The following is a 24,403-nucleotide window of genomic DNA, read 5'->3' on the forward strand; positions in this document are numbered from 1 at the left end:
CACCCAGCAATTCTCAGGAGGCCCAGCATGTTGGGAATCAAACCAGGGGTGGCCATGTGCAAGGCAAGTGTCTTAACCCTTGTACTATCTCCTGACCCAATGTGCTACATTACTGGTTTTATTTTTGGTTTTGGGCCACACCCACCAGCTGTACTCAGAGATCACTCCTGGCAGGGTTCAGGGGCCATAGGCGGTGCCAAGGACTGAACCCGGGTCAGCTGTCCACAAGGCAAGTATCCTACCTGCTGAACCATCTCTCTGGCTGCTACTGTTGTTAAAATACTGGCAGTACTGAAAGTGCTATCAACACTAATTTTCTCTGTAACTCCAGTCTGCAGGTTCCAACAAAGAAGAAAAAGGGAAGAAGGGAAAGAAAGGGAAAACAAAAGATGAACCTGTGAAGAAGCAACCACCAAAACCTAGAGGTGGAACAAAGGTTTCAGATTACATAAAGAGAGAAACTCCATTCCTTGAGGTTGTGACTCATGAGGTACAAGACTTGTCTGTGGATGACCCACATGATGATAAGGTAAGGCTATCATATGTAACCTTTTGCTTCTTTGTTTTGTTTTTGGGCCACACCTGGCTATGCCTGGGTTCACTCCTGGCAGTGAACTCAGGAATTACTCCTAGCAGTGTTCAGGGGACCATATGAGATGCCAGAGATCACACTCAGTCAGCCGCATGCAAGGCAAACGCCAGACACAGTAACAACAAAGTCTCCAATGGAGACGTTACTGGGCCCGCTCGAGCAAATCGACGATCAACGGAAGGGCCTTTACCTTTACCTTTTTACCTCTATCACTCCAGTCCCAAAAACCATTTTCTTCTTTATTAAAGTGTGTAATCTCATTACAGCCTGGCAGGCTACCGAATGTAACCTGCCCACATGGCAGAGTCTGGCAAACTCCCCGTGGTATACCCAATATGCCAAATACCAGTAACAATGATGGGTCTCATTCTCCTAACCCTGAAAGAGCCTTGAATATGGCACTTTAAAAAAAAAATCTCAGGGCTAGGACGAAGGAGACGTTACTGGGGCCTGCTCGAGGCAATCGACGAACAACAGGATGGTCGTGATCGTGAATCTCATTAGGTTCTCAGACATGAGACATACAGTGCTAGAATCAGAATGAGTAATAATCATATTCTTAATGGAAAGGACTGTTACAATACAAACCTAAATACTGAAATTGCAATACTGAAATTGTAATATATGGAAATAAAAATGGTAGTATTGGTAGCTGATAAAAAGCTTATCACAAGCTTTTAAAAAACAAGTTTTATATAAAAGCTTTATTGTATTCTGTGCTAGTGATTAATATAAAAATTGGTATTTTCATAATATGAGTAGAAAGCTATTTTTGTTGTTTTTGTTTTGTCTTGTAATGTGCTGAATGGGCCATGGAGATGATATAGGAGTTAGGATGCATGCAGTTCAATCACCGGTACCACACAGCTCCCAGAGAACTGCTGTTTATAGCCCCTGTAGAGTTTGGAGAGTATTGCATCGCCAGGCCTTTGTACTGAACCTCATGCCTGGCTCACCGTGAACCCCAGGCATACTGACTGAGCACTATTTGTCAGATACTCCACAACCCCCCCAAATTCTAAATAAGATTACTGTTCACTTCTTCCTGGTTAACACTTTGTTTTTGTTTGGGTTCATGTCCAACAGTATTTAGGAGTTACTCCTAGCTCTGTACTCAGGGACCATATTAGGGTGCTACCTCATGATCAAACCCAAGAAAGCCATTTGCAAGGCAAACACCCTACCTGCTGTGCTATCACTCCAGCCCTGTTGTTCAGTTTTGTCTTTTTCTTGTTTTCTTTTGTAACGGAAAAAAAATTTTTTTTTCAATTACAAAGTTGTTCATGATTGGGTTTCAGTCATAGTGTTCCAATACTCATCCCTTCACCAGTGCACATTTCCCACTACCAGTGTCCTCAGTTTCTCTCCTGCCAGCCCTGCCACCGGCCAGCAGCCTGCGACACTCACTTTCTCCCTCTTCACCTCTTCACATTCCCTTTTCTTCTATCCCCCCCAAGCCCCCAGAACTGGGTGTTATGTTCTACAACACAGGTACATTTCTCTCACCCCTAGATAATTTTTTTAAAATTAAATAAAATTAGCCCTTAATATATGAAAATCTTACCTAAAACTACTCAAGAAAATGTTTTGCTGGAATTATTAGGGGAGGAGAATAGGTAAGAGCCTTGGCTGGCCAGCAGTGTTCAGGAGATGGGTACTCTCCAGTTGGTACTGGGGACCAAAAAGGATCTCTCTCGTGTGCAAAGGATGTATTACAACCCAACCCAAGAAAATTACTTTGTTTTGGAGCTACTTCTGGCAGTGATCAGAGGACCATCTGGGATGTTATGGATCTACCCCAGTAGATCCATGTAAGGCAACCACCTTACCCTGTGTATTATATATTCAGCCCTGAAAAACAATTTTTTAACAAAAGTTCTGTTCACCAGAGTTGATTTTGGATTTGTGCGTTTGTTTGGGTTTTTTTTTTTTTTTTTTGGCCATCAGAGACTATAAAAACCAGCTCCTGAAACTGCGCGGCCGCATCTTATTACAACATCTTATTATCTCATTCCTACTTTGGACAAACTGGCAGGCTACCGAATGTAGCCTGCCCACATGGCAGAGTCTGGCAAACTCCCTGTGGCATACCCAATATGCCAAATACCAGTAACAATGATGGGTCTCATTCTCCTAAAGAGCCTTGAATATAATCTCAGGGCTAGGATGAAGGAAACATTACTGGGGCCTGCTCAAGGCAATCGATGAATAACAGGATGATTTGTGATTGATCTTAAATTATCTTTATAACATTTCCTTAGCTTTTTTCTTTGATTATTTTTCTGAAACACTACACACTAATTCACTTTTTGAGACACTTATGTAACATGACCTTGGGTTCTTTGAGTTAATGTGGCAATCTTGTTCTATCGGTATTTGTCCTTACATTTTACATTTAAATTAAAGCTCATGTTTTTTATTTTTATATTTGGAGCAGGAAGAGCAAGAGCTGGATCAACAGGGAAATGAGGTATGTTAGATTTCCTACAATAGCATTGAAACTTCTAATGAAAACTTAAAAGACTGTAAGATTTGGAGTCACATTCTGGATTTGAATCATAACATTACCATAATTTTAAAAACATTGCTAAAGTCTTAAAAAAAAAATAAAAAGAAACACTGCAAATTTCAGCTGTAGCCCATTAACCGCAATCTTTATGTCTTACAAAAATCGGGAGAAGTCTAACTGTAATTCTATCAATAATAATGTTTTTGAAGTCTAAAATGCACATAGAAAAATTCATGGCATATAAAAAACTGCACTGTCCATTTTGTCCTAAATCTAAATACACTCATGTCATTAAAATAAATATAGGCACTGTCCCAAGTGGAAGCTCTAAGAAGCCCTAAGATAATGCTGTTCACGAAGACATTTGGGGCGGTTTCTTTATTGTGGAGAGTAGGTCCATCCTAAGTCTCTATCCACTCGATACCTAATGGCCCTTCTCCCTCGTCCTCGGTTGAGCAAACTAATATACTGTAAGGGGCAAAATCCATGTCAAAAACACGGCTTTAGCCAAAATATCAATTTCATTTTCAATTTCATTTTTACGTAGTGGATTTATTTGTACATCCTGTGTATGTATATGTGTTAAGTAAGTCTTGGAGAAATGTGAGCAAGTCAGAAAAAGTACACCTCACAGGTTATGAATGCAGGCAGCACCTGTGTATCATTTTAATCTAGTTTCTTCTATAACTTAATATTTTAGGGTTTTTTCTCTCAAATGTGCCATTTTTAATTTATTCTCATTTCTATGATAGGCATAAATAGTATAAATCATATTTAAATACCGCACTTAAAAGTTCTGCTTATCTCATAAAAGGATAAAAGATAGGCTGACATTTGACAGTGTTTTTATTTTTTATTTATTTTTTATTTTTTAGCTTTTTGGGTCACACCTGGCAATGCACAGGGGTTACTCCTGGCTCTGCACTCAGGAGTTATTCCTGGCAGTGCTCAGGGGACCATATGGGATGCTGGGAATCAAACCTGGGTCGGCCACGTGCAAGGCAAATGCCCTACCTGCTGTGCTATCTCTCCAGCCCCTGACAGTGTTTTTAGAGTTTTCCATTTTTTGAATTGGTAAAGTCAGTCACTTTTATAATTAATTATTTTTGTTTTTCCTTTGCAGGAAAATCTGTTTGACTCTTTGACAGGGCAGCCTCATCCTGAAGATGTACTACTGTTTGCTATTCCAATTTGTGCTCCTTATACCACTATGACAAACTATAAGTAAGTAAATAAGTTTACCAAAAACAACTTAAGGAAGTGTTTTGTAATATCCATTTAGTAAAACATATGCAATTATTTTTTAAAGATACAAAGTGAAACTTACTCCTGGTGTCCAGAAAAAGGGGAAAGGTATTTAAATTCAATTTTTAAAATAATACAATTTTAAATAATTCATGGTTGAACAGAATTAGAGTCTTCTCTTTTTCATTTGCAGCTGCAAAAACAGCCTTGAATAGTTTCATGCATTTCAAAGAAGCAACAGCAAGAGAAAAAGATTTATTTCGCAGTGTAAAGGTAAAATATTTCTCTTGAACTTTGGATATTGGTGGGGCATTTTGAATGTTAGAGCTGGCTGGTACAATGTTAGGGCACATACAAGGGCTGTGTCTGATGCAAATTCAGTTCCCAGAACCACTCTGGTGGCCCCAGATAACACTACATCCTTTACACTAATCCACTTCTGGGCTCACCAAGAAGCACAGATGGACTGCTTAGAGGCTCTGCTCTCCCCCAAATAAAACATTAGCTATTGTATTTTTTAATACTGTATTAATAGAAGCAGTCTAAGTTATATCAGATGAAGTTTTTTGAAATACCTTTTAACAACAGATATATAGTACAGTTCTTTTATAAAGAAACATGATTGACCACATTAGCAATTTTCTTTTTTTAGGACACAGATTTATCAAGAAACATTCCTGGCAAAGTAAAAGTATCTGCGCCCAATCTTCTGAATGTAAAAAGAAAATAGCTGAAATGAAATCCTAAAGTATTTAAGAAGAGCCAATTTTATAGCCTTTTGGAAGTTGAGATGCAAACTCCCTGGTAACAAGACTTCCACACTTAAGAGATGAACTAAACATTGCCTTGCTATACATCCACCAAAAGGACTTACTGTTTTTTCCAGTTTTATACAGAGGAAACATTGTCTATGGTAGTCCTAAAATACTTATGGACACTTAAATACTGTAGTTACTACTATACTCCTTCTTGTTGTACTCATTTCATGTTGTAAAGAAATTGAATAGTGATGTGGCTCAATTGCTTAGGTATGATTTGGTGGTCTGCTGTATATAAATGTCTAATATCTATTACAGGCCAGTACCAAGTTTTTAAATTATTATTTTTGGTATTATGGGAGTTTGGGTGATTGAAACATTTGTGTACTAAGGGCCAGGGAGAGATCGTTTAGGGGTTATGAAGCATTTGTCTTGTATGCGGCTGACCCCAGTTCTTTCCCTACTGCCAGGCATAGACCCTACCTGAGCAGTGAGGCCCTGGGTTGTTTCCTGGTATTCTCACCAAACCAAAATACAAATCCTATGTATTCAAGTAATTTCCTTCTGCCTTTACCTATAAACCTGTTTAAAAAATAAAGTGCACCATATTTTAATGAATTCCCACCCATTCTTATCTCTTCAGTTCTATGCCATTTTATTTACCACTTCTAGTTACCAACAGTGCTAATGCATTATTGGTAATCTTATATCAAAGACAAAAAAGCATACTTGTAAGCCTAATCATTAAAGACTCCCTACTCTGTCCCAGCTTTTCTTTTGAGCTACAAAACTTTACCTTAATCAGGCACGCTGCTTATAGTGAACATAGCCACTTGCTCAGCCCATACAGCAAAGCATAAAGTACTCAACAGTTGTTGGTAAAATTATTTACCGTAGATGTATTGTGAACATTTTTCCTTTTGAAATTACTTTATTATGTTGTCAACACCAGATTACCTAATTATACTGCCATTAAAAAAAAATCTAAAAAGGAAATATAACCATTACTTGGAGTAAACATCCCAGGTTCTTTTCTTTTTCCTTCACTTGAACAGAGGACAGTTATTGTGTTAAATACATTTATTGTAAACTTTAGACACAAAAATAATTTCTCTAGGTCATTCACATGCACATTAAACTGCAAACTACAACAACGTATATAATTATACAAATTATGCCACTCTGTTTACAGAATTGCTGTCCATGCAAGGTCATCAGAGGCATTGCTATGAAACCTTAAGATCCAGAAGTGTTGTTACTGCCAAATCTCTGATTAATACTGTGAAGTAAGTGTTTTGGAAGGCAGTTCCAGGAGTTGGCTAATATTTCCTTAAAGCAAATGACTGCTTCTAAACTTAGCCTGAAAGTGAATAAGAGAAAAATAAACTTCACTGTTTAGAAGTACTTCATAATAGTTAAGTTACAAAAAGTGAATTTAAATCAATAAGGGCTCATTAGTGTTATTCTAAGAGCAGTAACATTAAACTCCTTAGTACCAAGTAAGCGATTAACTTACCTTACAAGAGATTTTGGTTGAACTGAAAATATAAGTACTTCATTACTGTGTGCCTAAAAGAAACAGGTATAAAGAATACATTAAGGAATGAGAGCTGGAAAAGAGTTTAGGAGGTAGGGCATTAGCCTTGCATGCGGCTGACCCAGGTTGGATCCCTGGCATCTCGTATGATCCTCAGCATCCTATATGATCCCCGAAGCACCACCAGGACTAATCCAGAGTACAGAACTAGGGGTTACCCCCACCATCGCCCCAATAACCAACCAAACCAAAACAATTACTTCACACAAATAGGTCTTAGCACTATTACAGTGACTTGTAATATAGGATTATATACTTACAGCTCTATGATGGACAAGAAGGTTATTGGCACACCCACCAAAGACAATTACTTCTCCTTCATCACTTGCACAAGCTGTATGCCATAACCTGTATTTTAAACACCAAAACACCAAATTATTTCATCAACTAGTAGTGTAAATTTAGACTAGAGATCTTGGGGCCAAAATGATAGTACAGCATACAGGGTGCTTGCCTTGCACACAGCAGACCTAGGATAGGATCAATCCCCAGAACCCCATATGGTTCCCTCCAAGCCCACCAGAAGTGATCCCTAAGTGCAGAGCCAGGAGTAATTCCTAAGCATCACCAGATGTGGTCCGCCCAAAAAAATTTTTCAAAAGAATAGAGAGTTTGCGGCCAAATAGTACAGCAGGTGCGGTGCCTGCTTGGATGCATTTGACATTGGTTAGATCCCCAACCTCCCATATGGTCCTCTAAGCCTCACCATGAGTAACCCCTGAGCACATCAGGTGTGACCCCAAAACAAAAACTATAGAGATCTTTAATTTAAACCAAAACATAAGAAAAAATAACAAAAACTGAAAAAATCAGTGTCTAATTTATGTTATTTTCTTTCTCTGCCAATGAGGGGTTTAATAAATCAATCTTTCTCTTTGCTGGTAATAAAAATCTTTTTGGTGTCCTGGAGAGATAGTACAATGGGGAGGGTGCTTGCCTTGCTTGCAGCCGACCCAAGTTCAATCTCCAGCATCCCATGTGGTTTTCTGAGCACCACCAGAAGTGATTCCTGAGTGCAGAGCCAGGAGTAAATCCTTACCATTGTAGAGTGAGGCTCCAAAACAAAATCTTATTGCGGGGAGGGGGAGGCAAGCACATAGGCATGTACAGGCTGGCCTTACACACTGTATCTGAGGGATGATGAGTCTACCTGCACTGAAAGTATCTGAAAGCCTGATTGACAATTCTATAGGATTAATCCTGTACAAATAAATTCTAAGTAGCATGACTCTACTTAGGTTTAGAGGCTTAGGGAAAATTTTACATGTTGACATAATTCCTTTAGCAATCTTTGTAATAATTCTTTTTGAGATTAACAAAGAATAACTATCAGTGTTTAATAGGCATTTTTGGATGATTTGATCTCTTAATCTTTGTTTTACAGCAACACTGTAAATGGAAACTTCTTTTTTCCTTGCATAAACATTAAGATGTTGAAATAGTCTCTCGTTTTTTCATGATTTATACAGCCAAATGTCATTTATGATTAATCCTGTGTATAGCAATGGGTCTTACTAAAATTCAGTTTAAGAATTACCTTTTGAAGCATTCCTACCTTGGCTTTTCAGTATAAGGATGATTAAATTGTATCCATTCATTTTTACTGATGCAGTATGTCCAGGCATCACCTGATTGAAGTAAAGAAAAGTAAGTATGTATTCTGCTAAAACATAGTGCACAACTTTGTCAGGAAGGTAATAAATCAGATTGAACCGATTTTTTTCTTCCTCTGTAAACAAGTATGTCCTTATAGATGTTAGACCAACTGAACCTAGAGTGTAGCTTTTAAGAGTTCAGGTCATTTTGACACTTCCCTGAATGGCTGCATGAAAACAAATACCTTAGAGTGTCAATAGCAAATCATCTAGCCAGTCCTATGAAGCCTGCTAATATAACTTAAATAGATTAACTTTTCCCCAGCTGCCTATGTATTAAATAAAAATGATATATAAGGATTTCTTATATAAAGGACTTACTTAGTGGCTGTTTATCAGTGGTAAATCCTCCAAAAAGAAAGAGATGATCTGAAGAAACTGGTGTTAGGGAGTGCCAAGATCGACCAACTGGGCATATGCCTTGTGGAATTCTGAAAATAATAGCTTAAGTTATAAAAATCTATACTTAAAGCAGCCACTGTTTTTAATGCATAGTCATACTGAAGCTTTTAAAATTTTGTATGAAATTAAGATTTTAAATTTTAAAAGACTTCTTGGTATTAACAATTGTTTTATAATGAATTATTTTGGTTGGGGGTTATGTGGGACCACGTGATGGCCTCCCAAAGGCAAAAATGACATGTACTACAGACCCTTGCAATCTCCCTTGCCCATGAACTATATTCTTTGCATATGAGTAAACATTAGGCCTCTTCAACACTGAGCACAATGTCTGGCACACAATTAAGGAAACTGAAAATCACTCCCATGATCATGTTCATTTGTTTATAGTTGTAGCAAATTCAAGCAAGTAATGATACACTAATGATACAGAGTAAGAAAAATTCTTTAATTATTTTCCTAGAACTTTTCTGAAATTGTCTAAAGTGATACCTACAATTCATTCCACTCCCATGTATCCAGATTAAGACAGTGAAGATCATTCATCCTAGCATCCTAAAAAAGGATAATTAAGCAGTTATCATTTTTGAGTAATTCAAAAGCAAGCAGTTCAAACTGTCTATAAACTTACTCTATATCTGCCTCCAAAGACAAAACCTTTGTTTCCGACAGTGGCACAGGCATGAGCAGCACGAGGTGAAGGTGCTCTACCCTATTAACAAGTCATAAAAAAAGAAATAATAAATATGAACTTTTTATAGAGGGAAAAATATCCGCTCTGACATGAGCTAAAAATATGTTGAACACTTGAGTTTTTAAGCCGACGTACATAAGACTTTCAATTAACAGCAGTACTAAAGTCTACCAATCATCCCAAACTGGGAATTTAATTTTTTTATTTTTGAAGTGTATTATTGAATAAGTTAGTATAACTTATCTGTTTTATTTTTATCTTTTAAAATAAAAGCACCTTGTATGACAGCTGTTACCTGTCAGAGGGAAAACAGATCTATTATTTGAGTAACTTTAATTTCGATTTAGTGCTGTTACTTAATTATAATCAATAGCACTTAAAATATTTGATTGGGCCAGAAAGATAACACAGTGGGTAGGAGCATGCAGCCAACCTGGATTAAAACCCCAGCATCTCATACGGTCCCCCAAGCACCACCTGGAGTAGTTCCTGAGATCAGAACCTGGAGTTATCCTGATATTGCTGGGTGTAACCAGACCCCCCAAATCTGTTATTTCATAGTACCCGATTAGTCTATATCCATTAAGCTTCTGTGTTCTACACTTTGCAGAATGAAAACTATGGCTCTTAATCTCTCCAGAAAACAAGAATGAACTGCCCAATGTATACCCTCCTCCTAAGTTCCCTTCCTTAAGGCTTTATTTTCTTCAGCAACTCACAGTGGTTATAGGCTGGCTCCAGATAAATGTTTCAGTGTCTAAAATATGTACATGATCATTCCATCCTCTTGGATGACTTGAATTCTATAAAAAGAATCAGTTAAAATGTTTATAAAGTGATATGGTATGATTAGCAAGGCAAAAATGAACAAAATTACTGAGCACAGCTTACTATATGAAAATAGGAAACTTTACTTACCCAAAAGGATGTTTCATCAAACTCAAAAGTTCCCAATACTTTATCTTCAGGCAAATATCCATATCCACCAAAAAATATTAGCCTATATGATCAGAAAAACAAACAAAAAAAAAAACCTTCAAAAGTCAAACCTCCACAAATTAAGTATTCCCTTAAAGACAAACTTGATTATATAAAAATACTTAAACAATGAAGTATTTCAAATTTAGGCTAACAAATTTAGGTCCTATTTTCACATTAATTCACATTCTAAGAAATTTGTTCTATGTTCTTAGCAAAGATACTTGAATGGCAGACCGCTTTTCACATAAAAATTCAAATTTTCATTGTTGCTAACTCACTTAACTCACTTGTTGTTATATACCCAGACACCAAGTTTATCCTTTGATGATGGAGGAATTCCTTGGCAATCAATTCTTTCCCACTGTAGTACTCTGTCTGTAGACCTTGTATCCAACATGTAGAACTGTCAGAAGCAATGGTTTCAATTAGATTTGATTCTGTCAAATCCAACCTTAGTAATTAATTCTATCTTTAAGAATGTCATCTTAGTAGTTTTTGACTGTAGCTGCCAGTGTACAAATGATCGCAGCTGAGTCTAGATAAGCAATTTTTACAAGAATGTACTTTCTGAAGTCACTGAGCAATCTCCCTTTTATTTAGTTCAGCTACATTTTTCCATAGTCGCTTTGTTTTGTTCTGATCCACATCAAGCAGTGCTAAGAGGACCATGCTGGATTGAACAGAGGCCTCACACATGCAAAGCACTCCTTTGAGCTATCTCCCTGGCCCTAGCCACACTGTTTAGATAAAAGCAAGATGAAGTACATTCAGTCAGTGCTTTGGATAGAACCTCATGTTCTTAGAAATTTCAGCATCAATTTAATAAACACATTTTAAGTGCATATTTAACTCTAGGAGTTAAGAATGAATTTTTAAAAATTAAGTATGGTATGTCTTTCAAAGGGTTCACATCTCAGTACTTGAATAATTCTGGTATATTATTCAGAATTAAAAACGTGAGGCCAGAGAGACAGTACAGTGGGGAGGGTTGGGTGCTTGCCTTGCATGCAGCCGACCCGGGTTCAATCCCTGGCATCCCATATGTTCCTTGGAACACCATCAGGAGCAACTCCTGAGTGCAGAGTCGAGTAAACCCTGAGCATCACTCAGTGTGACCCAAAAAACAAACCAAAATATCCAACTTAAGCAGCATCCTTGTGAGCAACTGAACCCTAGCCTCTAGTATTTTGTTTACCATTCGTTAAGAGCTTAACTACTTTGGAGGGTTTGGTTTTTTTTTTTTAATGGTTCCTTTTGAAAAATATTTTTGGTTTCTGGGCTACACTTGACAATGCTCAGGGCTTATGCCTGACTCTTTGCTCAGGGGTCACTTGTGACAGAGCTCAGAAATCCACATGTGGTGGTACTAGGGACCAAGCACCTTATCCACTATACTATCTTAACAGCCCCATAACTTAACTACACAATGTAAGCAAGTTTGTTAGTTTTTCTCCCCCTACAAGCAGGCCTCAATCTTTTGTGCAAAGAACTCCTTCAAAAAACAAAATGCAAACATGAAAATAAGCAAAAGCTATAGATAGCAGGACTGCAATTTTTTATATGGAGGCAGGAGTCTGGAGCCTGCCCAACATCATTCTATTCCCTTATACTCCCAAGGCACCTCAAATCTTTAAGAGTTCCTACAAGTGCAATTTGAAACTATACCAGCAATATGTTCCCATTTACACCAAACCAATGGCATTTCCTGGAATAAGGCATATGTACTTACACCTCTGCATCTTACTGCAGATTTTGCAGCTTCCAATTTTATTATTCAACATTTCTTGGGTGAAGACTTTCTATTCTTCTAATCCTACCAAACACAATGCCAAAGACTCTTTGATTCATAATATTTACTGAACTGTCATATTACTCTGTAGTATCTATCACATAGTAATGAAACTGCTTTCCTAGATGTATCCCTTCTAGAAAATGAACTAGAGCTGGGGGCATGGCATCATTCTACCTGTATCATATGCACCACGACTACTTTTACTTATCTGTTTCTTACCAGCCCGACACTGCAAGTGCTGTTCCCAAACAAAATAATCAAAAAATATATATGCACATTCACACCATAATAAAACACTTTTAAGTGGGGATAGGAAGATATATGACTAACTTACTCATAGCAAGTTGCCTAGGAAAGAATGAAATTGCCCTGAACTACGATCCCTACAAACACTGACCTTATTCGTATTGCCTCTTGAATGGTGTCCCCCAAACAAGTACAGCACCCTGTCTACGCATACCGCACAGCTTCCTGACATGGAAGGAGGGACATCACCTTCGGTGTTAACTTTTTTCCTAAGAAGTAAAAACAGTATAAAAGTTTCCCAAAAGTTAGAAATACAAGTTTTAAATCTATCTCCACTTTAATAAAGGGGGAGAAATGGAATGTGTAGATTAAGAGTTTCCTCTAGCTCTGAATTTGATTCAAAACATAAGCTCTTCCCTTTTATCACCCATAATGCCAACTGTTTCTACATACAAGTAGTTTTAGAAGCCTAAATATCATTTACTCTAGAAGCATCATTTTAATCTTTATTTATATTGCTGTAAGAGGTCCTTCGGTTTTGTTTATTTTTTTCTGTGAACCAGGAGCTACAAAAGAACACTTTAGCATCCCAGTCCTGATAAATTAATAGGTGTTTTTCTACTCAGTTTTTAGTCATTCAAAGAAATCTGATTAACACTTTATATAAATTATCTGAGGTAGTGCTTACTGTAGGTCAGGCACTCCTGAGTGCTTCGCAAGTTTTAACTCATTTTTAATCTAAAAGCTTAAGAAATCCAAGACTCAAAATATTAATAGCATACTTAGCTCTTCTGTTTGCCACCTTATACTAATTTCAAGTTTTCATATTGAAGATTATGTTTTAAAAACGATTTTAAAGATTTAAAAATCCTTTTTGGTGGTGGTATAGGCCTTTCAGAAATCTCCCCCAGAAACCTGTCATACAGAAGCACTAAGCCACTTTCTGTACACAGTGGTTCCTCGTGCATACCCAAAGGGCTTTCATAAAAATTCACCATACATACACTGTACACAGATCCTCCGAGGGGAGAGAACTGGAGAGTTTCCACTTAAAGCAGGGTACCTGAGGTGTCATTTTTTCAGTTGCCCTGTAGTTCCAAATATACATTTCAGGGTTTGCTTTTGTTTTTAAAGACACCTTTCCTTGATATGTGTATGATGGTTAAAATTTAAAAGTAATTAAAATGATCATTGGAAGAGGCTACCCCACTCCTGGTGAGCTTGGGGGATCATATAGGGTTCCAGGGATCAAAATCGAGTGAACTGTTTGCAAAGCAAGAGCCTTACCCACTATACTATCTCTCTGGATCCTAAGAACATTTCTGATGGGGCTCAGTTTCTAAAAAAAGGTTAATTCTCCTATTAAAAGAATACTGTAAGTTTCTACTCCAATAAAAAGATTCGCAAATTGCTCAGATTAATAGTTTTTCTATGTGCATAAGATAATCTATATTTAAAGCTGGGGAGATAGCTCCAAAGGCTGAAGCACACACTATACAGGCTATAACCTCAGATGTGCTTCTTAGCACCACACAACTCCCTAAAGTATGTCAGGGCTGGAGCGATAGCACAGCGGTAGGGCGTTTGCCTTGCACGCAGCCAACATGGCCGACCCGAGTTCGATTCCTCTGCCCCTCTCGGAGAGCCCAGCAAGCTACCGAGAGTATTCGATATGCCAAACACAGTAACAACAAAGTCTCCAATGGAGATGTTACTGGGCCCACTCGAGCAAATCGATGATCAACGGGAGGGCCTTTACTTTACTTTACTTTTACTAAAGTATGTCAAGAACAAAATTTTCACAAAACAAATCATGGGAAAAACTATAAATCCCCACTTATGAGTAACCCAGCTGCTTTACGCTTTACCCACTGTACCTTTCTGGCCCCCAGTTCTTTTCTTTTAGCAATATTATTTTAAAGATATCTGAAAAGAAATTTTATTTTTCGTTTTAATTTTTGATTTTGGGGCCACACCCACCTGTGCTCAGGGTTTCCTTCTAGCTGTATGCTCAGGGATCACTCCTGGAGGGGTTGAGGTGACCATATGTGGTCCTGGGATTGAACCCACGTCAGCCATGTGCAAAGCAACCACCCAACCTGCCATACCATCTCTCCAGCCCGAAATTTTAGAGTTCATTAAAATAGAATACTACACCTATATTTGTAGCAAATACAATATAAAAATTCTTATTTTGTTCAAATATTAGATCTACATCTTGATGAATTTATAACAAAACTTTGATCACATTTCCATTCCAGAATTTGAAGCTTCTTTGCTTGTAGTATAATCATAATATTTTAATTAAAGAACCCCGAGGATAAATTTCTTCACAAGTCATATAAGGAGCTAGTAATTATTGAACAATTTCTTGGGGGGTCTAAAGTATCTAAATTTGTCAGCTAAGCTAAACTAGGGGAACACTGTTTTTAAAAAAACATATACAGAGCTTAGCATCCTTTCTGTCCATTAAAATGGTTTTTACAGTTTTTTCTGTAACAGTATTTGAAATTTTTAGTGCCTCCTTATACTGTCCACTTACCATCTTCCAGTCTCCATGTTGTAGATCCATAGTTCTTCTCTAGGCAGATAAAAATCATATAATCCTCTGACTTGATTACTCTAAAAAAAAAATTAATATACTAAAGAGATTTTACTGATTTTTCTTTAGTTATGGAAAGTTAAAAAGGTTTTAACAATGCTATCAAAGTGCACAATCTTCCCTCCCATCCCACATAGTAAGAAGCACTTAGTATCACTCATTTTCAAATTTTTGTTGTTTATTGGGTTTTATCTTTGGTTTTTGAGTCATACCTGGCTGTACACAGGACATCTGCGCTCAGTGGTCACTCCTGGCAGGTTCAAGGGACCACATGGGAGTTGCAGGACTTAACATCGATCAGTCATTTATAAAGCAAGCACCTAGTGGCTATACTCTCTCCAGCCCTTATTATTATTTTTTTTTTTGCTTTTTGGGTCACACCTGGGATGCACAGGGGTTACTCCTGGCTCTGCACTCAGGAATTATCCCTGGCGGTGCTCAGGGGACCATATGGGATGCTGGGAATCGAACCAGGGTCGGCCGCGTGCAAGGCAGAAGCCCTACCCATTGTGCTATTACTCCAGCCCCCTCCAGCCCTTATTTTTAAATTCTCTTTTTTGTTGTTGGTTTTGAAGTCATACCTGTTGATGATCAGGGGTTACTACTGGCGCTGCATTCAGGAATTATTCCTGGTGATGTTTGGGTTTTAACAATGGTCTTAATGCTAACCTTCAAGTGCAGGGGAAAGGATCAAACCTGCAAGCACCCTACCTGCTGTTCTGTCCCTCCAGTTCCTATTTTAAACTTTTCACACAGCAGTTAGAATTGCACAGGAAGTAGAGAGATGTCTAAAAAAATCTCTAATAGATCAGATGCCAAATTCTAGCTGTAGGGCTGCAGGATGTGTCCTGTGCCATGGATGGCAGGCTAAAGAATCTATCTGGAAGTCTATCCAGAAAATGCCTGACCCACACTAATGCAGCTTGCATCATTTTCTAGCTAATCTTCCTTTCACCCCTTGGTCTGCTCCCAAGAAGCAGAGAGCACAAAACTGCAAAGATGCCAGTATTAATTAATTATGCAAATGTTTAAATTCCTTGCTGAGCACCATTTCCTTTCAGATAATAATTCCTAATAAATAGACTGAATTTACCAATAGGCCAGAACTAGAGTGCTATCCATGGATTGCTTCATCCTCATAGCAATCCTGAAAAGTAATTGTAGTTGATATTCCAAGAAAACAGGATTGGGGGAAGGGTGGATAACTGGCTGTGCTCAGACCTTACTCCTGGCTCTGTGCTCAGGAATCACTCCTGGCAAGGGGTTCAGGGGACCAAACTGGGTGCTTGAGATCAAAGCTGGGTCAGTCAGTGGCACAAACAAAGGAGCCTTACCGGCTCTGTGCTCTCTCTGGGTCGCCAAAGTAGGAATTTCAGAGAAATAATTTGCTCAAGGTTACTTAGCAAAGTAGTGGTGGAATCAAGATTCCAGCCACCTTTCACTGAACTTGCAACCTCACCAGCTGTGTCCAGCCTTTGATCTTCCACATCCTCAGTGTCAACATAGCATCAACAGCAGTTCTCTGTGAATGGTGTTGAGTCAGTAGCCTGAGTATTATGCACAGGGAAATAGGACAGCTGACCCTGTTAACAGTTCTCTCTCTGCTGCAGCACTTAACAAAAGGCAAAGCTGGAAATGTGACAAGCAGGCTAATGAGAGAGGAAAACGGACTGTGTGAAAATGAACTGTAAACCTTAGCTAAGGTTTACAGCTTTCAAAACAATCACCCCTAGGGCTCACGGTTACAGTCAAAAGATGAAGAGCCCATTGAGTGCCCTCCGCACTGGCCAGACCTAAGGCGGCAGGTCCCTCCAAACTCATCACCAGCACCCTGATAACCCTCACTTCCCACTCCTACGCCAACTGCACTCCCTGAATGCTGCTGACTTGTTTCTACAGATAAAATTATAAAGTGGCTTTGGCAGTGACTGCCCAGAGGCTTCTCTCAAAGAGGATTATGGACATCCTAAAATGTTCACCACATACCTGCTCCTCTTCCCATCAAGTACCCATCTCCAAACACCTATTGATGGGAAGCTGAAACACTGCAGATTTAAGTTTCAAGGAACAACAACAACAACAACAAAAATCACTTTGTGGTTACACCAACAAAGGTTTTCAAGACAGCTGGTGGCAGTGCTCTCTCTCATCTCCAGACCCAGCCATCACAGAGCAGGTGGAAAGCACGGTGGTCGGGCGTGAATGACCAGATGCAGACGGAGGGGATGTAGGGGGGGGGAGGGGCGCGTTCCTAATTTAAGTAGGAATGGAGCCTCGGTTCACCCCAGCCAGTGTCATGGGGCCAGCCTGGAATTTGTAATGTCACTGGAACTCCCGTAAACGCGAAAGGGGAGTTGAGGAGAAACGGTGGGCAAAGGATGACCCGATACACAGGGACAACTAGCTCTCCCGCCCCGTAACTCACACGGCCGTTGGGCCAACAGCCTCGCGAAGGGGAGAAGGGTCCCTGGCCCGGCAGCAGGGGCTTCTTCAGGGACACGGCGGATGCCCAAGGGAAGAATGTCTGCGCCACCTGCCCGGAGACCCCGAAGGAGGCGGGAAGACTGAATCAAGGGCTCCCCGCGACCAGGTCAACCCCACCCCCACCCCCCACCCCCCGCCAACCTCCAGGGCTCCCGGGCTGGAGAAGGCCCGCTACAAAGCCACCGTCACATCACCTGGCGCCGCCGCCCCGCGCACCTCAGAAAGCGTCAGTGTCTTAACAGACATCGACCCAACTCCCCGACGCGCGCGGCCCGCGCTGACCTTGTAGCCGCCCCAGACGAACATGTGACGCCCATCGCCGACGGCGATGTGGCCGCTGCGCTCGGCGGGGCAGGCGAGCTCCAGGGACTCGTAGCTCTCGTCGGCCGGCCCCGGTGAGTCGTCCGCCCGCTGCTCCTCGTCGCCATCAGCCATCTTGACGCGCCACTCGGGTTCGCCCCGCGGCCCCGCGCTCGCGAGCGCTCCGAGACAAAGAGAGAGCGCGAGAAAACCGCGCGGCGGGCACGGCGTGAAGGCCGCCCCCCGAGCAGCGCGAGTAACGCGGGCCGCGGCGGGCGAGCGCCAGGAGCGCGGCGGCGGCTACGGGTCCGCTGCCAACTGCCAGCCAGGGCCCCGCCTCCAGCCGCAGCCGCTCGCGGCCGCCAGCCCTTGTTTACGCGGCGCCCGGGCCCCGCCGCCGCCGCCCCGCCCCCCGATCCCGGAAGTGCTCAGCGCCCTCGGCCTCCCGGCGTCCTCCCGCCGCCGACGTTGCAGCTCCGTTCCGGGCGCGTCTCGGAGCGGCGTCGGAGCAGCAGTGCACTGGGCTTTCAGCTCGGTTCTGCAAAAAGGGGCTCTGCCCGGAAACTTTGGGCTAGAAGAGTGTACTCCGGAGCTCCAAGCCAGGAGCGGAAGCTTGGGTTCTACCGCGGAGCAGGGGGTCCAGCAGCGTCTGCTTGCCCCCGGTGCAGATGACGCGGCGGACAGACGCGGGGAGCTGGCGCCTCCCGACGGAGCTCAGCGGCGCTCCTGGCCTCTGGGCTCTTTGACCCGCGAGCTTGGTTATTGCATCCTGCACCCAGCTTGACAGTTGTACCAGGACAAGCGAGTTTGGCAGCGGTCACCGCCCCCGGCCTGAGGGAGAAAATTGTCTACTCATCTCACGGAGACACTTTCTCTCACGTCTTACATATACATTTCAATTAAGTCGGGAGAAAACGGAGAATCACTATCGTCTAAATCTGCTCATCTTAAAGTAGGGTTGCACTGGAATAAATGCTGATCTGACCTTGGTACTGGGATGAGAAGGTTTTGCTGTCTTCACATGCAACATGGGATCAATATGCAGGAAAAAATAGTCTTGTTACAGGTGTGGGGGGGGGGGCGTGTAGACACTGGTGCTGGTAAGCCCTATTGGGAGAAAAACACGCGACCAGACAAGCCCCATCTGAGGAACCTGGAAAAACTTTTAAGATGCAAAATTCCAGGTACAGAGATGTCTGGACTCTCCTCCACCCCGCGGGGGAGCAGCTCCATCCTGGAACGAAGACTATGCCAAAAAAGGGCGGGAGAAATAATTCAAGTGGGTAAGGTGCCTTCATTACTTGCAGTTGAACCAGTTCGATCCCTAGCACCGCACATGGTCCCCCAAGCACAGAGTCACGATTGGCCCGTGTGGCCCCAAAACAAAGACTTATCAGATAAGACCATCAATAGTTCTTACTCTCCCCCTTGGCAAACATCCTAGAAAGACTTGGGAAGACTATATAAACTTGATAGCGGCCCAAATGCACATTGCCCCACTCTGGAGAAGTGGCCCGTGTCTCAGAGATGTGGACTTTGTGGTGCGCATTCTTCATCTTGGAGATTCTTTGCAGGTCCACCTAAGATGTAGATGTGTACTTGGTGCTCTGCACCCTAGAGAAGGCTGCACTCGCTTTAGCATGGAACTCTCTTTCTCTCCCCTTGGTTCCCAAATAAGCATATCTTACCTCATTATTCATCCCTTTCCTGAAATTCTTTTCTGCGAGGAAAAGTGATGTTCCTGGGAAAATTAGAATTTAGCTTTCAAGAGAGAAGTTAGGGCTGACAAATTTCCTTTCCTGCAATTCCTCACTCCCCCAGGCTCCACATGTCCTTGAGAAATCAGGGGGCAGGGATCATTTCCCACACCTGCAGAGTAAGTGGAACCCAGATGTGGTTTGACCATCCCTTCTTGGGGCTGGTGAGAAGGAAGGTCTGTGCCAAGCAGGTGCTCATCAACAACTTTCATCAGTCCAAATTGCCCAGGCACTATCTCAGGCCATCTAGGTAAGAAGAGAGGGAAGCTGTAGACTCCCTTCTGAGGATGCCACCTCCTCCTTCCCACTTCCATAAGTCACTAACATTTTAATAAAAATGCTGTGGCCTGAAACTTTTTCCATAGCAACTGCCTGTGTGTTTACTCAGTTACCCGTGAGGATTAACTTTAGCCTTCAGCAGGGATCAAACAAATCACTGGGTATCTGTCGTTGTGGTTGGGGTCTCAGGTCTCTCTCTGAGCTCATAGAGATTTCTGGAATGTGTCACCTCTTGGTGTAATGCTTTTCTTCTCAGTAAAAACTTAGGCTTAACCAAATTTTGAACAATTTAAATCTGACTGTCACTGTACTTTAAGCCTTTGAGTTTGCTCTCACTGTTCTTACGACTGAATCCAAAATGATCATAGTGGTATTCAACACCCTATGTGACCAGACCTCAGCTGGCCTTTTTCTGCTTCAATTCTTCATTGTCTATTATAGCTTGCTCCAGTTATATTTCAGCATTCTCTCAGATCTAGAGCCACATCTAGTGTTTTCAGTACCAGGGCCTCCATACTTGTTACCTCTTCTGGGAAGTCCTTTTTTTCTCAAATCAATAGAACTTCCTCAGGGAAACTTTCCAGATCCTCAGGCCACTTGTAATTTCCCCATCTAATATCATTCAGACTTCTAGGCTTCATAGTACTTAATAAAAACCGTCACATAATTATTCCTTGGCAAAAAAGAAATTTCAAGGAAACAAGAATTTCATCTGTTATATTTACCACTATAGCCAAGAGCAAGTAGCACAGTAGAGTCAAATACAAATTTAAAATAGTAAGCTTAATTATCCCTGGTGGAAAAAAAAGTGAAGGTAAACTTTTCTCTTTTTCATGATCACGATCACAATCATCCTGTTCGTTGATTGCCTCGAGCAGGCGTCAGTAATGTCTCCTTCATCCTAGCCCTGAGATTCTAAAATGTGCCACATTCAGGGCTCTTTCACGGTTAGGAGAATGAGACCCATCATTGTTACTGGTATTTGGCATATTGGGTACGCCACGGGGAGTTTGCCAGACTCTGCCGTGTGGGCAGGTTACATTTGGTAGCCTGCCAGGCTGTCCAAAGCAAGAATGAGATAATAAGATGTCGCAGGGCCGCAAATGTGGCCACGCACTTCCAGGAGCTGGGTTTTATAGTCTCTGGGTCTTGGCCTTTGATGGGATTACATGGCACCGAGGGGCAGTTGGTGGGTGTGACCCCCGCCTACTGGAAGATGGAGGATCTGGGTGGAGGATGCTCAGCCCCGATCCAAGCAGGCTTGGAGAACTCAGCCCCAGGACTTGCATGCCTTTGTTCCTCTGCTGGTACCTTCATGCATGTGGAGAGTGGTCTCAGCATGGTTATGTGTCCAAGGCGCCGGCTGCTCCGCTGCAGACCATCTTCAAGCACATGCCCCCATTGAAGCCAAAGCCCCTGGTCACGCCTTGGGTGGTGGTGGCTGCCTCCACGTTGTCCCCGCTGGTCAGGGCCCAGCAGATGTCCCCTGGCTGCACCAGCCCCAGTCTGCCCCTGCCGCCCCTCAAGCTGCTCCAGGGTGCCATGGAGGCCGCCTCGCAGGCCCACCTGCTGCAGTTCAAGTCAGGGACATCCGCCGCACCCCTCTTCCTGCCTGCCCCCTTCCCCCTCAGAGCTGCCCACCCCGGCAGACTTGCAGGCCCAGCTGGAGCAGGAAGACCTCCTGGAGGCCCTGCTGTCTCTGGGAGTGGAGGCCGAGATCAAGCAGGAGGTCACGGAGGCCGAGCTGAAGGTCATCATCACCGTGCAGGGCAAGAAAGCGCTGCCCGTGTGCAAGGTGCTCTACCCCCGCCGCTTCTGCAACCAGGTGTTCTCCTTCTCGGGGGTGCTGCGCGCCCACGTGGGCTCCCACCTGGGCATCTCCCCTACCAGTGCAACATCTGCGAATACATCGCTGCAGACAAGGCGGCATTCATCCGCCACCCATGCACGTACAGTGGCTTGCGGCCCTACATATCTCTCTTTATTTTATTAAAATGTGTATTTTCCACCTCTTTGCAGTGCACATTTAAAAATAGGTCTTTGGCCAGATTTATGATCCAAAAGTATTTCTCTAGATAATATCAAGGGTGCTTGCACCTCTATTTCCATTTCTACAGGAGAGCAGGAGCGTGTTTTCAGAGGCATCTTGCTCTAGGTTGCAGAATAACCTTCAGTTTAAAAAGAGAAGTTGGTTTTCCCCTCTGGATCAAGTCAGTTAAAAACAGACTGATGTCTGTAGATGCACCCAATTACCAGAAAATCTAGGATAAACAACATGTGACAAATGATGCTGTTCAAGTCCTCTTATCTGAGGACTGGATACAGTGCATGATGAAACAACAAATAAGAATGAGCATGCTAAAGTAAGCTACGAAGGCAGGACACCTGGAAAAATAAATTAATGAGTTCAAAGACAGTACAGATGATTCAGGCAGTGTTCTGGGGAAACCCTGGTCAGAGATAATTAGGTTCTGGACTTGGGTATAGAGTGAGTCAGAAAAACAAAGCACAGAAAGCAGTTTATTAAGAATCAAAATGCAGACATGACCTAGAGAGATGCATTGTTTCTAAAGCAGTTTATTAACGTGAGACCAGACAAAGTCAGCATGTAGGCATGCTTAAGAGAATAGCACCATTTCTAGAGAAAATGAAATGAGGCAAGGAATGAGATGGACATGGGATTTCAGAGAAGGCTGAAGCTTTGGGGGTGGTGGCTTGCCGCCAAAAGCACTATTAGATTCTAACCGTATCTGGTCACTATCTAGGTTGTTATAGCAAATGTAAATTGTCTTGGCATAAGTATGATATTGATAATGTAAAAAAAAAAACCTCAGCATTTACAGATCATTAGCACTGCTGGCACTGGGCTTTGCAAGAAAAACCTGATCAGACTGCCAGAGAGTTCTTACAGAGAGTGAGACATTTACCTTACATGTAGGTGTCCCAAGCTCAAATTCCTGGCATTTCAGATGGTTCTTTGAGCCCTGCAGGAGTGATCCCTGAGCACAGATCCAGGAGTAAACCAGGAGCAGTTATAGGTGTGGCTCCATTCCCCACCCCACAAAAGAGAGAGAAAAAAACTCATCAGACATGGGAGATTATCAAAGATAGATGGGAGTGTAACTGATGATGATGCATTTAAGGATGAAGTACAATAATGTCTTTGTGATATTGCTTAATATAATGATACTTGCATAAGATAATAATATAACGATACTTGCATAAGATGTTATAACGCTGTAGTTTCCTACACTCTGATTTGATTTGGTGCAGGCGCACATATTGGTGATACTTAGGGACCAATGTGATGTTGGGGATCAAATGCAAAGTCCCCACACTCAAAGTTTGCATACCAGCCCTTTGACCATGTCTCTGGCTCAGACTATTGTGTGGTAAGCTTTATGGTGTCTCTGCAAGGAATGTTTTCCCAAGAGACAAAGTGTTTTGATTCCTTTCCCATTTAGGTCAAGTAGTATACATATTATATGCAACTGACATTGTCGTATATTACATGTATAATGACTACTCCCATCTCAGAAGGAGAGACAAATAAGATGTAAAAATTTCAAGAAAAACAAAACAAAACTACAAGACTCCAATAGAAAAGACAAAAACAAGGAAACTGGGTTCACTGTTAGAATAAGACAGAAAGATACCAAATGCCCTTCAAAGAAATAATAGCTGCAAATTTCCCAGACCTGGAGAAGAGACTGAAATACAAGTCTAAGACACAAATAGAATACCTGATTACCGGGGCTGGAGTGATAGCACAGTGGGTAGGGCGTTTGCCCTTGCACACGGCCAACCCAGGTTCAATTCCCAGCATCCCATATGGTCCCGCGGGCACCGCCAGGAGTCATTCCTGAGTGCAGAGCCAGGAGTAACCCCTGAGCATCGCCGGGTGTGACCCAAAAAGCAAAAAAAAATAAATAAATAAAATAAATAAAAGAATACCTGATTACCTAAATGCAAAAAATATATACTAGTCCTCAGCAGGAAAACTATCAAGAATTCAAGACAAAGATATTCAAGGCAGTTTAGAGAGGGAAAGCACAAAATATGGACCAGATCTCTTTCTAGTCCCCTAAAGAATACTTTTAGATTATCAAGAGGGCAAACTTTAAGAAAAAATGTACTAAGACACTAGTTAGAATAGCATCCATTAATTTGCATTGGCTGTTTACCATACTATATCTAAAAGCGTATTTCAAATAATTCTGGGGCTGGATCTCGGGAGATAGTGTAAAGGCAGGAGCACATGCTCTGCAAGCAGGAGTTCTAGTTTCGATTTAGAGAGCATGTTCCCCCAAGCTCCATCATGTGTATTCCCACAATTACCACCCAAAACAAAAAGACACCTGAGCTGGGGATATAACTCAGTGGTACAGTGCAAGTTTAATAAATGTGAAACCCTAGGCTTGATCCCTAGGACCATTAAAAAAAATTCTCCCTGACTAGGATATTCTCCAAAATATCATAAAGATGGTCAGAAAATATTTTTCTTTGCAAA

The 24,403-nt window shown here is 41.7% G+C and overlaps 2 protein-coding genes across 2 annotated transcripts in view; one reads left to right on the plus strand and one right to left on the minus strand.

The window, feature by feature from the left end:
* The window catches only part of NEMF (nuclear export mediator factor), a 49,148-nt gene extending 42,465 nt beyond the window's left edge, over positions 1-6,683 (plus strand). The window contains exons 28-33 of the mRNA XM_056133281.1: positions 332-529; positions 3,030-3,062; positions 4,225-4,325; positions 4,411-4,454; positions 4,540-4,619; positions 4,999-6,683. Of these exons, the coding sequence (XP_055989256.1) occupies positions 332-529; positions 3,030-3,062; positions 4,225-4,325; positions 4,411-4,454; positions 4,540-4,619; positions 4,999-5,076 (534 nt within the window). The 3' untranslated portion in view covers positions 5,077-6,683. The remainder of the gene's footprint in view (positions 1-331; positions 530-3,029; positions 3,063-4,224; positions 4,326-4,410; positions 4,455-4,539; positions 4,620-4,998) is intronic.
* Positions 6,171-18,267, minus strand: KLHDC2 (kelch domain containing 2). Its single transcript, XM_056133283.1, has 13 exons — positions 17,840-18,267; positions 15,014-15,093; positions 12,623-12,740; positions 10,721-10,836; positions 10,371-10,452; positions 10,172-10,255; positions 9,390-9,470; positions 9,255-9,313; positions 8,678-8,787; positions 8,257-8,329; positions 6,962-7,049; positions 6,621-6,673; positions 6,171-6,464 (listed from the first exon to the last, which is right to left on the minus strand). The coding sequence occupies exons 1-13, from the start codon at positions 17,990-17,992 to the stop codon at positions 6,341-6,343; spliced, it is 1,221 nt and encodes a 406-aa protein (XP_055989258.1). The 5' UTR covers positions 17,993-18,267; the 3' UTR covers positions 6,171-6,340.
* Between the last annotated feature and the right edge of the window lie 6,136 nt (positions 18,268-24,403).

This window comes from Sorex fumeus, unplaced genomic scaffold (assembly GCF_029834395.1).
Source record: "Sorex fumeus unplaced genomic scaffold, SorFum_2.1 ptg000098l, whole genome shotgun sequence".
NCBI lineage: Eukaryota > Metazoa > Chordata > Mammalia > Eulipotyphla > Soricidae > Sorex > Sorex fumeus.